The sequence below is a fragment of the Nothobranchius furzeri genome, chromosome 7 (genome assembly GCF_043380555.1).
Source record: "Nothobranchius furzeri strain GRZ-AD chromosome 7, NfurGRZ-RIMD1, whole genome shotgun sequence".
Classification (NCBI taxonomy): domain Eukaryota; kingdom Metazoa; phylum Chordata; class Actinopteri; order Cyprinodontiformes; family Nothobranchiidae; genus Nothobranchius; species Nothobranchius furzeri.
The window spans coordinates 43,960,929-43,976,198 of NC_091747.1; the positions used below are offsets into that span (position 1 = coordinate 43,960,929).

Below are 15,270 nucleotides of genomic sequence, written 5' to 3' on the forward strand. Positions count from 1 at the left end.
GGGAGCGATATGCATTGTGCCTCCCGATCGGTCTCAGAGCGGTTTCTACTCCAGGTACTTCCTGGTCCCGAAGCGGGGAGGGACCGGGATTCGCCCGATCCTGGATCTGAGGGCCCTGAACCGATGCCTCAGAAAGTACAGATTCAAAATGCTCACGCTCTCATCCCTTTTGCGTCTGATTCACCAGAGCAACTGGTTCACCTCAATCGACCTGAGGGACGCATACCTTCATGTTCCCGTGTACGCTCCACACAGGAAATTTCTGAGGTTTGCCTTTCAGGGAGTGCGTTACGAATACACCGTGCTCCCATTCGGCCTCTCGCTGAGCCCGAGGGTGTTTGTCAGGTGTACGGAGGCGGCGATCGCCCCTCTGAGAGGGAGGGGCATTCGGCTGGCCATGTATTTAGACGACTGGCTCCTGCTGGCACGGTCCAGAGAGGAGACAGCGTCAAACACGCTGGTTGTGATCCATCACTTGTGTGGTCTGGGTTTCAGAATAAACTGGCAGAAAAGCGCTTTACTCCCCTCCCAGAAAATAACCTTTCTAGGTCTGAATCTGGACTCAGGGGCGTTCACGGCCCGTCTCTTGGCACCGCGCGTGAACGCGCTCTCGTTCTGCCTGGCGCGCTTCCGCCTACACAGTTCGGTGCGGTTTGCGTTATGCCTCAGGCTTTTGGGTCTCATGGCGTCGGCTATTTCAGTGGTACCACTCGGCCGTCTACACATGAGAGATTCTCAACGCTGGGTGGCTTCTCTGGGTCTCTCTCTAGTGCGCCACAGAGCGCGCAGGGTGACGGTCTCTGCAGCGTGCGTCGCGGCGTTCCGCTGTTGGCGTCACCCCTCCCTCTTGGCACAGGGGGTGCCTTTGGGGTTGGTTCTCGTGAGGAAAGTGGTCACGACAGATGCGAGCCTGTCAGGTTGGGGGGGGCTCCTGGAGGGTCGCTCTGTCAGGGGTGTGTGGAGCAGAGAGCTCTGGGGGACACACATAAATTATCTGGAACTCCTCGCGGTCTGTCTAGCCCTGAGGCGCTTCCTGCCTTTTCTCTCCGGCCATCATGTCCTAGTGAGAACAGACAACACCATGACTGTGGCTTATATAAACCACCAGGGGGGGGGGGCTGCGCTCCATGCGGTTACACACGCTGGCACGCAGACTGATCCTATGGTGCAGCAGGCATCTCCTCTCAATCAGAGCCACCCATGTCCCGGGTGTTCTGAATCGGGGGGCGTATCTGTTGTCCAGAGGGACACCCCTGTACGGGGATTGGAGCCTGCATCCAGCAGTGTTGGAACAGATTTGGATCCGGTTCGGCACAGCCGTAGTGGATCTTTTTGCCTCCGAGGAGAATGCTCACTGTCCTCTGCGCGACCGAGACGCTCCACTCGGCGTGGACGCGCTGGCGCACGACTGGCCACGGGGACTGCTTTACGTTTTTCCCCCAGTGGCCCTGATACCACCCACCTTGCTGAGGGTACGAACCCAGCTCCACACTCTCATTCTGGTGGCCCCATACTGGCCAGCCATGCATTGGGTGACAGACATTTTCCAGCTCCTGGAGGGCCAACCTTGGAAACTTCCGCTTCGCAGGGACCTGGTGTCCCAAGCGGGAGGCTCGATCTTCCACCCTCATCCAGCACGGCTGGCCCTGTGGGCCTGGCCCCTGAGGGGTGCGGGCTAGTGTCAGCAGAGCTGCCCCAGGCAGTCATTCGAACCATTCAGAATGCTAGGGCCCCCTCCACTGGGTCCCTATATGACTGTAAATGGAGGGTGTTTGAAGCCTGGTGTCAGGGCAGGGAGGTCTCACCCTTCCAATGCCCGGTGAACGTCATTCTGTCTTTCCTGCAAGACTTGTTGGATGGGAAGAAGGCTTTCTCCACCATTAAAGTGTACCTAGCAGCCATTTCCGCCCGACACTTGGGTTTTGGGAAGAAATTGGCAGGTCGACACCCCCTGGTGTGTAGCTTCATGAGGTGCGCGCGCAGGCTTCTCCCTGTGTCTCGACCCCTGGTGCCCTCATGGGATCTGTCCTTGGTGCTGTTGGCCCTCTCCGGGTCTCCATTTGAGCCTATGGACGGCCTGGACCTTAAGATCCTGTCTCTTAAGGTGGTGCTACTCCTGGCTTTGGTATATGCAAAGCGAGTTAGTGATTTACAGGCTCTCTCTGTGCACCCATCCTGCACCCAGTTTGCACCCGGTGACATGAAGGTGTCCCTGAAGCCCAACCCTGCCTTTGTGCCTAAGGTGGTGGGCTCCTTTTCTCCTATTATCCTCACAGCTTTCTACCCGCCACCCTTCTCCTCTCCTGAGGAGGAGCGGTGGCACAAGCTGTGTCCGATTCGCGCGCTCAAGGAGTATGTGAATCGGACGGAGAACCTTCACAGGGGGGACCAGCTTTTTGTGTCATGGGGTGGGCCTCATAAGGGGAAACCCGTCACAAAGCAGAGGCTTTCCCACTGGATTGTGGAGGCTATTTCTACGGCTTACTCCTGTCACGACATTCAGGCTCCTGTTGGGCTCAGGGCCCATTCTACTAGGGGCCTGTCTGCTTCTTGGGCCCTTTTTCGGGGGCTGTCAATCCAGGAGATTTGTGCTGCAGCAAGTTGGGCTTCTCCACTTGCATTTGCACGCTTCTATAAGCTTGATGTTTCGGTCCCTGCAATGACTCACACGATTCTGAGTGTGGGGTCTTTGGCGGGCCAAGACGTACCCCTGTAGGTTGGTGATCGCTGGATAAGCTGTCTGGCAATACGGGAGTCTCCATATCCCATAGTGAGACATCGAAACGAATGTTAAGAAAGAGAAATTTAGGTTACTGTCGTAACCCCGGTTCTCTGAGTAACATGAGTGAGATGTCTCACCAGACAACCCTTCTTGCTGGGCGAAGCGAGAAGAGGTGTTTATCTTGAATAGTGCGTACGTTGGGACGCTTGCTACTTATAGTAGCAGGGGGACGCGTACGTCACGGTCACTGGCCAATCAGGATTGGCGTATTGAGATAAGTGCTTCTGAGGAATCCGCGGAGGGGCGTATCCCATAGTGAGACATCTCACTCATGTTACTCAGAGAACCGGGGTTACGACAGTAACCTAAAGATTTGGAGACTTATTTCCTGATGTTTGGACATCTCACCTAGGATTGGATAACAGCAACGCAACTCTACCACTGACTTGCAACGTGAGTGTTTTATCTCCACAAATAACACAAGCCTGGAGGAGTTTTTCTGTGATGGAGTTGCTAATGCTAACCGTTAGCTTCTACTAGTCAGGAGGTTATCTGCTGTTTCCTAAACGCTAGACCAACAACAGCCTTCCCCATCGTGAGTCAAGATGGGTGAGTCTATGAATGTAAAGTAACAGTGTGATGTAGACCTGTCAAGCCTTTCAAATCCTAGAGTTTCACCATCTATTTTCTATCAGAAGGTAGTGCACGAGATAGTTGTAGGAGACTATTTTCAAGTTCAGCCTGCATGACAAACTCACAGTGACTGATTATAATCAGAAATAATCACTAAAAATTGTTTGTCAGAGTTCCACACCTTTAATTCTCAACAGATTGATGAGCTAACGGCTAGTCTTAGCAGGATTTGACTGATGCCATCTTAAAAATAAAAAATGTGATTCAGAAGAAAGAACTTTTTGATTTCAACAGTATTTATTGACAATTTAGTTCACCACTAATTTTGTATTAACTGCGAAGAATTAAAAGGTTTTTATAAAGGGGCACCAATAGAGCTCCGGGAGTTGACGTCACTTCTCCCCGCATGCAACAGTTCAAATCGAAACAGCGCCATCTTGGCAGGCAGAAGCCCGCAGCTGGGCTATTTTGTTATATTCAGAAAACTCAATCAAACGGGAAATATGGTAGATTCCTGTTGTGCCCCAGGATGCCAGAACAGAAGTGGACGACATAAGGGATGAGCCATCTACAGGATTCCCCAAGATCCGGAATGCCGCAAACATTGGATCATTGCAATAAAACGCGCTAGTGACCGCACTGAAATGAAGCTGTGGGATCCCAAGAGTAAAGGTTTTCGCTTATGCAGCGACCACTTCATATCATGTACTTAAACCAACATTTCCTCAACTGTATATGGTATTTATTTTAAATGATTCTTGGTGGGCTTCCTAAACTTATTCTGGTGTGGCTTTTTCTGTCTTATTACTCATAGCAACAAGTAAATATCACGTAGAAACGTTGTCTCATGATTTCTGAGTGCTGCCGTTTATGTGTCTTATGATCACAGCAATTAACCGGCTAAGATGTATTTAATTTTTAAGCAATGGTTGATCAATTGTCAGATCACACATAAAAAACACTTTGGATTGCTATTATCTGTCTCACCGAGACAGATCTCAGACAGACCCTGAGACGCTCCTGCCTGACATATTTATTTATTCAAGGAAAAAACATCAGACTAGTGATTTCTCTTGGCGTTCAGTTTATACACTCTAACAGCACAGCACTCTATTTAAACTTCTTACATGTATTTGTCCATCCATCCATCCATTTTCATCCGCCTATCTGGAGTCGGGTCGTGGGGGCAGTAGCCTAAATCGAGAGGGACATCCCTCCCCCCAGCCACTTGGGCCGGCTCCTTCGGAGAAATCCCAAGGCGTTCCCTGGCCAGGTCTGCTTCGACAGCTTCTGGCATTTTTAAAAAGTATCCCATGAGCATGGAAATGGTCGGAGATGTTTAATCTATTTAATTTCTGACTATATAAAAGGATTTCTTCGGTTTTAAAGTGAGAAGTAAACTCCAATGGAGTAAAATCCAAGCTGATCCCATTCATTTTGTTTACCTTTGTTGCCTGCCAACATGGCGTCTACTCTCTGAGAGTCACGTGACGTCCGGAGCTCTATAGCTGCTACATCTAGCGGTTGCACCTCCAATTCATCCTGTGGAACTTCTGATTGGAATATGAAAAAATTCCTGCTGTAATAGAATTCAAATTCAACAATGGTATAAAGGTTCATAAAATATGATGACTTTAGTTTATTTATCTTCAGCTAACAAATTTTGGGCAGTTCTGGTTTTGGCTTTACTGGCCAAAAATGTAGAGTTTTATTATCTGTTGAGTTACATATTCCAGCAAGCTCCTTTGTGGTGAATCCGCCTCTTTCTTTACTTTCAGATGTTTTTATTCTTCTGATTTCCAGCCAGTCGCACTGGTAGGAACTCGGGCATTTTACTGTCTTTGCTCCAGAAAAGCTGGCAGAGGGTTTAGATGTCCAAACACTTCTGTTCCCTCAGCTCTGCTGGGTGGAATGAATTCAAGGTCAGCAGCCTGATAACTCACATTGTGTTTATTTTTCTACCTTAGCACACATTTACAGATGTTACCGTTGTATGCCGACCGTGTATGGAGGTGCCTGAAGAATACCTGTCTCTGCACCATGATACACATTTATTTTCATTACTGACAGGTGACAGTTGTTCACCGGAGATACGGAATCGATTAGGGAGCGTATTTCCACAAGGCTGCTGAGAATGAATAAGAAAAGACAAAGATCTGATCCATCAAGGGAAAATGAAGACGGACGAATATTGAAGGGGACACTGACAGGACGAATTGACAGCCTGGCATAGCGGAAAGAATTGGTTCAAATATTCGGATGTTCATCAGTTTTCCGTCTTTTTTCCTCAACATCCAGCTCAGGCAGTTAAAGAGGATGTTTATTTCTCCAACAGGGAGAGTGATGTTGGAAAAACTGTTAATAATACTCTCTAAAATCCTGTAGTCTATGTTAGTTTACAGCCTCATGTTTGATTTCAACCCGTATTAGATATCTGCAGTGGTGCCCCCAAGGGGTGGCCATGGCCACCCCCTAGAAAACTGTTGCCCCCACGGAAGACAAGTGTTAATAAATCATATTAATGTTCACTCAAACTATCTGCAGGTTCTGCAACAGGTCAATTAAACTAAAAAATAAAATTTTTAAAATAAAATCAGAACTGAAATGTGTATTTATCTAAAATGTTTGTGTTTCCAGTAGTTAAGTGTTTTGGATACATGTTTTTTTTATTTAAAAAATATAAAGGAGCAATGCAATGCATCGCCACAGGAACTCACCCAGAGTTACCACAAGGATAATTTTGGTGTGCCATCCCAAAATTTTCTTTGCCCCCCTCTGGCCATCCTTATCAAAAATGTCTGGGGGCGCCCCTGGATAACCGTACGTCGTCTGAGTTCTTTCATGCAGTCATTTTGACCTTGGCTTGTTAAACTAGCAGTATTATAACCTGTCACAACTTAAAGGTGATGATATAATCTAGATGTCCTTCTGCAGCCCTCCTGGTAATAACTTCTCCATATATATTATTTATTTATTTATTTTTTGGTTCCTTTTCGATTACATCGTTCACATCCGGAGCCAAAGCCTGTTAATTCTGCTTTACGGCCAAAAACGGAGGACTCTAATTTTCAATTTTCATGATCACTTCATTCTGTAAAAGCCTGTAAAATACATCTCATGTTAGAAGTGAGGTCTTCATTAGGATATTTCCTTCAGAGTAAAATATCATCTAAGACAGCACTCTCTGTCATATGCCTGAGCGTTGGCTCAGACTTTGCCAGGTAAAAAAAATCAAGCATCAAGCAGCTATTTGTGTGACAGACTGGAAAAGCCTCGCTTGCCGGTGTTTTTCAAGGTTATTTCAACTATGTCTGGTGTTGATGATTCTACCGCTGCCAAGCCCGAGACTGCTGTAGGCGTCAGCTTTAGGACCAACTCTGACGTACGGTTTGACAGCAGAAAAAGCGCTCCCACCATTACACTTGTGTGTGGTAATGTAACAGTTTATTAAACGGCTCCTCCTGCCTGTTATCAGATGGATATCAGTTCTCTGACCTAAACTTGTTTTCCTTAAAAGGAAAATCCACCCCAGTCTGCTCGGCCAAAACAAAGGGGCTCATTTAAAATATAACAAACGCTCCACTCAAATTGAACCAGGATGATTTTTGCTGATTGCACTTTTGCAAGAAAATTTCCAAACGCTTCCCCGATTCGCCTTCCGAGCTGTGACCGTTAGTCACATTAGTTGGGCACATTTAAAGCAGTGCAGAAAAAATGTTCTGTTTCTGCAGCAGTACAGTAGAGCAGACAGACACAACATTTATCAGCTGTAGGCAGAGTTCACAGCTGGGTCTGGGAATGAATTTCCTTCTTGGCAGAAGTTTGGAGATGGAAGAGGCTCTGCTGCACTCCATTACAGAATCTGGACCCTATCTTGACTTACCTGACTGTGCAAAGTGTCAGTTTGACCTCAAGGTAGAAATCTTGACTTTCTGCTGTTTCCGGATTCATTTTATATTTTGAGGCAAGGTTTGTGCTGGACACTGCACCACTTTTACTTAGGAACCTTGCAAATAGTTTTTAGCAGTTTTATGTTATTAAAAGTAAAATCCAGTTTTTTTAAATGTGGGGTTTGCTGAAAAACATAAAATACTTGTTATTTTTTAAATACAATCATCACAGTCACTCTGAGTTTGAACATGACAAAAGTCTTCAACCCCCCATTGTCTGCATTAGCCTCCAAAAAAAAATCGATTGGGAAACGCTCAGTTGGAAAAGGCGGTGTTGATGTTGTGTCCAGGAGTGTGTCTCGGCTAGTAGAAGCTAACCGTTAGCGTTAGCGACTCCACAATGTGGAGATAAAACATCAACATTGCTTTTTTTAACTCAAGAAAGGAGGAGCAATTGGAAGTAGAAGAAGAGTTGTGTTTCTGTTAGCCAATCAGACGAGAGATGTTTGCATATCATGAATATTAATGGTCAAGACTCCAAATACTTCCCTTTAGCCGCCCCCCACTTCTTTGACTAACTTCTGCTTCCAGAAACAGGAGCAGCAGAGCTTTTTTTTAAAAGTAAATGACTCACAAGACATTTAATCATACTAGAGACCACAGCAGATTTCATGAAATAACAAGTGTGTGCCTACATGATGTCTGATCTGACCGTTGTTTTCCTGTGATTTCCACGTGACAACTCTCAGGAGAGAGACTTTTAGTTGACAGATGTTAAGGCATTAATTCACAGGGTTCCCGGGCTCAGCCACAGCTGCAGCCCACGGTGATGGGTCAAAAGCAGAGATGTAATTTCACCAGTGTGTGATGATGAATAATGAGACTTTATTTGTGAGACAACATTGGGAGGGTTTAGCAACCAGATAGAAAGTAAAGAGGATGAATTGGAAACAAATCTAGACACCAAAAAGACACGTTTGGGACTGAATTTTACGTTGGTCGTTGTGTTTGACATTTAAAATGTGTGTAAATTATCTCAAAAGGAATTTTAGGACACCTAACAATTGATATAATATAATATATAATGGTTAAGCAAACATTTTTATCACACAAGGATGCACACAGCTCAAATACAGAAAAATGTGATGTAGCATCCTGATTTAAAGTAAACATTTCAGATATTCATACCTTAAAACTGCAATCACACCCCTGCCTTGAGGAATCATATTCACTGCTAGGTTTCCGTCTGCAATGTAATATCCTCTCCTGAAACAATTTTAACCTCAAACTCAGATAAAACCTTATGTGTGAAGGTTATGAACTTCAAATTGTTTAAATGTAAGAACGTATCTTGATTAACAAACCTTGGGACGTGACTTGTAAATCTCCGAACTTTATTTTATTTTTATTTAACCAGGAACACCCCATTGAGATTTAAAAGCTCTTTTAAAGGAATACCTGACCAACTTGAAATGGGACTTTACTCAGGACTTGCATGGACTTAATACTTGATACATGACTTACTTGTGTTTGCCAAATAATGACTTATAGTAGTACAAAACAAAGATTTCTGTCTTTTTTTTTTACTTTCCTGTTTCGAAATTTAAACTGTCTTCACAGCAGTTCTTGTAGTTCAGCTAAATATTTGACAAAGAAATTTTCGTTTTGTCGTTTGTGAATCATTGAAATGACAAAAGCAGTTTTGCGGACTGATATGTGCAGACCCACAGACTCTTGTTGGCAGAAAGAATGTTTTGTTCTACAAAGCACTGGTTGCATCTTTTTGTTCTGCTTAAGATTTCTCTGTAGAAAAAAAGGGCTTTAAACTCAGCCAAACAATTTGGATTTAAATAAAAATATAAAAATCACTTGTCTCAATGAAAGAAGGCAGTATTAAGACAATGTGTAATGAGATTATTCACAGCCTCAGAAGTTACATTTCCATCGCTCCCCTCCTCTCCTTTTCAAATAGCATCGGTCACGCACTTGTTTGATATGACTGTTTCCACATTTAGCTGTGTACGATTTAGCCTCTGAATGTTGTCTTGGAAACTAATGAAGGGCTGTCTGCTCACAGGAACCATGGTGGTGCAAGTGGCAGCCACAGACGCGGATGACCCGACATACGGGAACAGCGCCCGGGTCGTCTACAGCATCGTCCACGGACAGCCGTACTTCTCCGTAGAGCCAAAAACAGGTAGGTGCCATTTCATCCCAAAGTTGTGTCGGCGGTTTAAAATGAGCTCTTCACATTGATTTAAATTAGAGTCAGAAATAAAACATTTCTTTAGGTCTTATTCATCATTCCTCACCATCAGACAACAATTTCCCAGGTCAGTTTTTCAATGTCAGAAGCAAAATGTAGCTTTTAAACCAGAACCGTTTACTGTTTAATGATAGTAGAAAACTATGTAAATATCTGTTTAATTTTACTATGCAACTATATATTATAGAGCTAGATGGCATAGAATTGTATAGGATTAGATACTGCAAGTTTTTCATGAAATGACTAATCCTGATACTTCGTCTGGTAGCTTTAAATGGATAATATGCAACTTTTTCTGATTTTTTAATCATTTTCTTGATTTACATGGTTATTGAAAGAATATTCTAGTTGCAACTTCAGAGTGGCGGCCGCTCTGTTGGCACTTAGAAAAAAAATTACCCTGACATACCTGGTACTGCAGTCTGGTTCCAGCATGTTTCCTGCATGTTTTGGATCATGAACACAGCCAATTTGTTTAATTTAGTGATAAATCACTCCTGTAGACACTAATGAAGGCTGGGAGATGGTTCAGCTGTTAGATTAAGGTGTTAAAAAGACACACACACACACACACACACACACACACACACACACACACACACACACACAGAGCAAAGAGATAGGTTTTGCTTTTGGTTCTACAAACAGACACTAGTTTCTAAAAGCAAGCCAAGACACCCAAATGTGCCTTTAAAGCTGCAATGGAAAATCTGCAAAACAGGCTATTGCTAAAGCAGAAATGCTAAAGCTAGCTCCTGCTATTGTTATTTACACTAAAAAATACCATCAAAACTCCAAGCAATTAGCTGTGATATGTAAAATGAATTGGATTGTAGTTTTACAAAATAATATTTATAGATTTGTTTTAAGGCAAATGCATTTAATTAAAAACTAACCGTTAGCAAATTAATTCTGCCAGAACTCCTCTTTGTTATTTTAAATAAAGGATGTTCAAAAGGTAAGGCTTTCACTACTCTTAACCCCTCATTTAAAAGATCTGAACAACCCTTTTTAACTGATAAATAAAATGTCTGTATTTCATTATTTCCCACTGAAAGTGAGTTTGGCTGTGTTTTGATGTTGGTTGCATTTAGAGGTTGGATAACTCTAACCAGAGTGACAAAGTTTAATGATACATGAACTGGGCATCAGGAAACTGATTTTCTCCTCTAAGGTGCAACACTCTTTATCTGGATGTCATCTAGATACATTTAAAGGATGCTTTTTGTGTACGACAATAACGACAGTTGACACCAATTCCAGAGATAACCACACTTTAGAGCTCTACTTACTCTCTCAGATTTGAGCCAGGCCTGTTGACGCTGCTGGTGGAAACAGAGGAGATATTCTTCTCTTTCGCACATATCAGCGCTGATTCTGACATGGACAAAAAATAATGTCTCTGTATTTTATTTCTATATCTTCTATAAAAATCTATACTTTTAAACTGTAAAACATGTCCTTTGACATTAGATGTATGCACTGCAGAGAAATGCATTGTAGATAAAATTCAGAAATTTAGAAAAGTAAAATTGAAGTAAAGATAATATATTATAAATGAGTTTTCACTTGGTGAAAAAGTAAAGAAACATAACTAGATCATATCCGCTCTCCAATTTTTTGAGAATTAGCTCATGGACCATTTTAATATCTTATTAAAATGTATGACATTCATAGAAGGTTTCCAGATTTACTTGCATTTGCAACTAGATGACGTTCTTTTTATGTTGTTGGACAGTATAGTTTCATTTCTCCTGATTAGATTCACTCTCACCAATGTCTGTTGAAATAATATTTTCTTCATAAAATCATGTATTTTCAGTAAAATTAAAAATTGCGCGCACAAAGGACTCAAGTGACGCATGGATCACTTTAAGGATCAGAAAAAGACACATTTTCAGAATGTTGGCCACTCAATAATGTAATTTTACAGTAGACATTTTGGTTTGCAAGTAAAAGCACAGATTTATTAATGAGGGCCGCATTCCATTCCTACAGGTGTGCATGCTAGTTGGTCCACTAAAGTGTTAACAAGCAGAACTTCTATTAATTGGAATGCAGCTTTGCGTGTCATGAAGAAAGGTGTGTAAAATGCAAAAAGTAAGTTAGCATAAATGTTTGTAATCCTTCTGTATACCATGCAACCTAATATTACTAATTTGGTATTTTTCCAGGTGAACATAAGCAAGGGTCCAGTGAAAGCGCATTTTGTCTTCCACAATATCGGTTCTATCCAGATAACCCTGGGTATTTCATAAAGAGAGGCATTTCCTGCTGAGTTTGCCCCTCACATTTTACCAACAAATTTGTTTTTGGAGAAATAATCATCATAAAACTGTCCCTTCTGCACTCATGCACCATTAACTTATAGCGACTCTGAAAGGCACTCTACAAGTGCAGGCCATTTATCATGAGCTAAGAATATTCTTTTTCTGTATTTTTATTGTCTTCATTGTGAATGGTCTCCCCTTCTAGAGGTGCAGTGTTTGAATTTCAGTGTTTTGTTAGAATAATGTGGACTGAGATATTATTTTATATGTTAAAGAAAAACAAAAGTAAAAAACAAAATAATAATTTTAAGTAATTTTCTGATTAAAATGATTTGGAGTTGGATTCATTTTTGGATACTTTTCTGGATAATGATTGATTTGAAAACTCAATGTTTTGAGCTTAAAGTGACAATGTGTATTTTCCCTGGCGATAGGGGGCAGTAACATACTTAAAATCATTGTAAGGAAGCTGCATTTTTGTGTTTGAGGAAGACCTTACCAACGGATGGCCATTAGGGTAAAAAATCCCTGGGAGTGCAACCTCCAGGAAAATTACAGTCGCATCAGACTCCCTTTTATCACTGGCAATGAGTAAAGAGGTAAATGTGTAAAACAACATTTTTGAATCAATGGTGAAAGATTTGTAACTGCTTGTTGTAAATCAGTAAATGCATTTTGTCTTCACGGGCTCCTGTTGAAGGAATCATGGTGTCTCCTAGAGACTTAGACCTGCTCCTATGCATTATATATATATATATATATATATATATATATATATATATATATATATATATATATATATATATATACATGGTCCTAAAAAAAATTAGCATATTGTGATAAAGTTCATAATTTTCTGTAATGTACTGATAAACATTACACTTTCATATATATTAGATTCATTGCACACAGCTGAAGTAGTTCAAGCCTTTTATTGTTTCTAATATTGGTGATTTTGGCATACAGCTCATGAAAACCCAAAATTCCTATCTCAAATAATTAGCATATTTCATCCGACCAATAAAAGAAAAGTGTTTTTAATACAAAAAAAGTCAACCTTCAAATAAGTATGTTCAGTTATGCACTCAATACTTGGTCGGGAATCCTTTTGCAGAAATGACTGCTTCAATGCGGCGTGGCATGGAGGCAATCAGCCTGTGGCACTGCTGAGGTGTTATGGAGGCCCAGGATGCTTCGATAGCGGCCTTAAGCTCATCCAGAGTGTTGGGTCTTGCGTCTCTCAACTTTCTCTTCACAATATCCCACAGATTCTCTATGGGGTTCAGGTCAGGAGAGTTGGCAGGCCAATTGAGCACAGTAATACCAGGGTCAGTAAACCATTTACCAGTGAAAAATGAAATCTTCATCTCCATAAAGCTTTTCAGCAGATGGAAGCATGAAGTGCTCCAAAATCTCCTGATAACTAGCTGCATTGACCCTGCCCTTGATAAAACACAGTGGACCAACACAAGCAGCTGACATGCCGCTTTTTCTGGTTCAAAAGTGGCTTGACCTGGGGAATGCGGCACTGTAGCTCATTTCCTGCACACGCCTGTTTCTACTCCTGACTCAGTCCACTGCTTCTGCAGGTCCCCCAAGGTCTGGAATCGGTCTGGTCACCTCTTCTCGTTGTGCAGCATTTTCTGCCACACCTTTTCCTTCCCACAGACTTCCCACTGAGGTGCCTTGATACAGCACTCTGGGAACAGCCTATTCGTTCAGAAATTTCTTTCTGTGTCTTACTCTCTTGCTTGAGGGTGTCAATGATGGCCTTCTGGACAGCAGTCAGGTCGGCAGTCATGATTGTGGTTTTGAGTAATGAACCAGGCTGGGAGTTTTTAAAAGCCTCAGGAATGTTTTGCAGGTGTTTAGAGTTAATTTGTTGATTCAAATGATTAGGTTAATCGCTCATTTAGAGAACCTTTTCATGATATGCTAATATTTTGAGATAGGAATTTTGGGTTTTCATGAGCTGAATGCCAAAATCATCAACATTAGAAACAATAAACGTGGCTTGGCTTGAACTACTTCAGTTGTGTGTAATGAATCTAATATATATGACAGTCTAATGTTTATTAGTACATTACAGAAAATAATGAACTTCATCACAATATGCAAATTTTTGGAGGACCTGTGTGTATGTATATATATATATATATATATATATATATATACATTATATATATATATATATATACATTATATATATATATATATAGTGTATATATATAATGTATATATATATGTATATATATATTTATATATATATATATATATATATATATATATATATATTAATGTAGCATTATGGTTTATGCTCTTTTATGAAAGAGGAACCATTCTACCTATTAATTTGTGATATTAATTTTTATTAAATTAATAACCAAATTGTATAGTTTTAAGAAGACTCAAAGGTTGTTTTCATCGATAAACTGACGATAATATCCGTGTGTCTGTGTTTCAGTTCAATGAAGAAACAAGTTTGAAAGTTAAAAGTTTTAATTCTTCAAATTAAACTAATGATTTTGAAATCACAAGCAGAGGAACATCAATCAACATTGGCAACTTTGTTTTACAATCTTTAACAGTTGATATTGTAAACTTGCTCAAATAGACCTTGTGTTGGAGGTGCTGAAGATTGAGAGTGATGTGATGTGATTATGGATGTGTGTGTGCAAAGTGTAGTGAGAATTGAAAATGAGGTGAGATGAATGCGTGTGTGCGTCTGATTTTGCTTCAGGAAGAAACAGGTGTCTGAGTGAAAAGTGATGGTTTTAAATATATATATATATATATATATATATATATATATATATATATATATATATATATATATATATATATATGCTATGAAGCCACCAATGTTTTTTACAACTGGGCATCATTTAAATAATTTTCGGGAACATTTCGATATTTGCAGAGATTAATGGTTAAAAACTACACGTCATCTCTTTAAAATATACCTAGGATATTGTAAATCAGCCTAAATGTTTATTTCTTCCTTCCACCAGGGTTTTTCTCCTACATAATGTTGCCTCGAACATTGCTCACCTGATGTTAGTACTTGAAGCAGCCATTGACATTGAAACACAATTCACCCTTTAAGTTTTTCCATCAACAGATAATGATCTTTGCACTAAAGCTCCAGATAATGGGGCAGAAAACCACTCTATCCAGTGTTGTAACTCTGAATATTAAAGATATTTGCCTTAAAATGAGAAATCAGCTGAAACTCTGTGGAAAAGAAAGGGCATTAAAAATGCTGCAAGTAAGATGTAGATGAGGTAGTTTGTTGACTTTAAGGGCGTTCTAGTCTGAGAAAGTGCAACGGTAGTCCTTGCTACATCTTTATATCCGGCTCATTAGCCACTGGCCTGCCGATGCTCCGCCACCTCATGCAAAGCAGTCTTGCAAGAAAACAGAAAAAATACGGGCCATCCCATAGGCTTTATCCTGTGATTCGAGAGCAACACCTACACACGCTGCTAC

The 15,270-nt window shown here is 41.3% G+C and overlaps 1 protein-coding gene across 2 annotated transcripts in view; it reads left to right on the forward strand.

The window, feature by feature from the left end:
• Positions 1-15,270, forward strand: part of cdh7a (cadherin 7a) — a 200,161-nt gene that overhangs the window by 73,205 nt on the left and 111,686 nt on the right. For both annotated transcript variants that reach the window (XM_015975712.3, XM_070553097.1), the window contains one exon: positions 9,323-9,442. In XM_015975712.3, the coding sequence (XP_015831198.1) occupies positions 9,323-9,442 (120 nt within the window). The remainder of the gene's footprint in view (positions 1-9,322; positions 9,443-15,270) is intronic.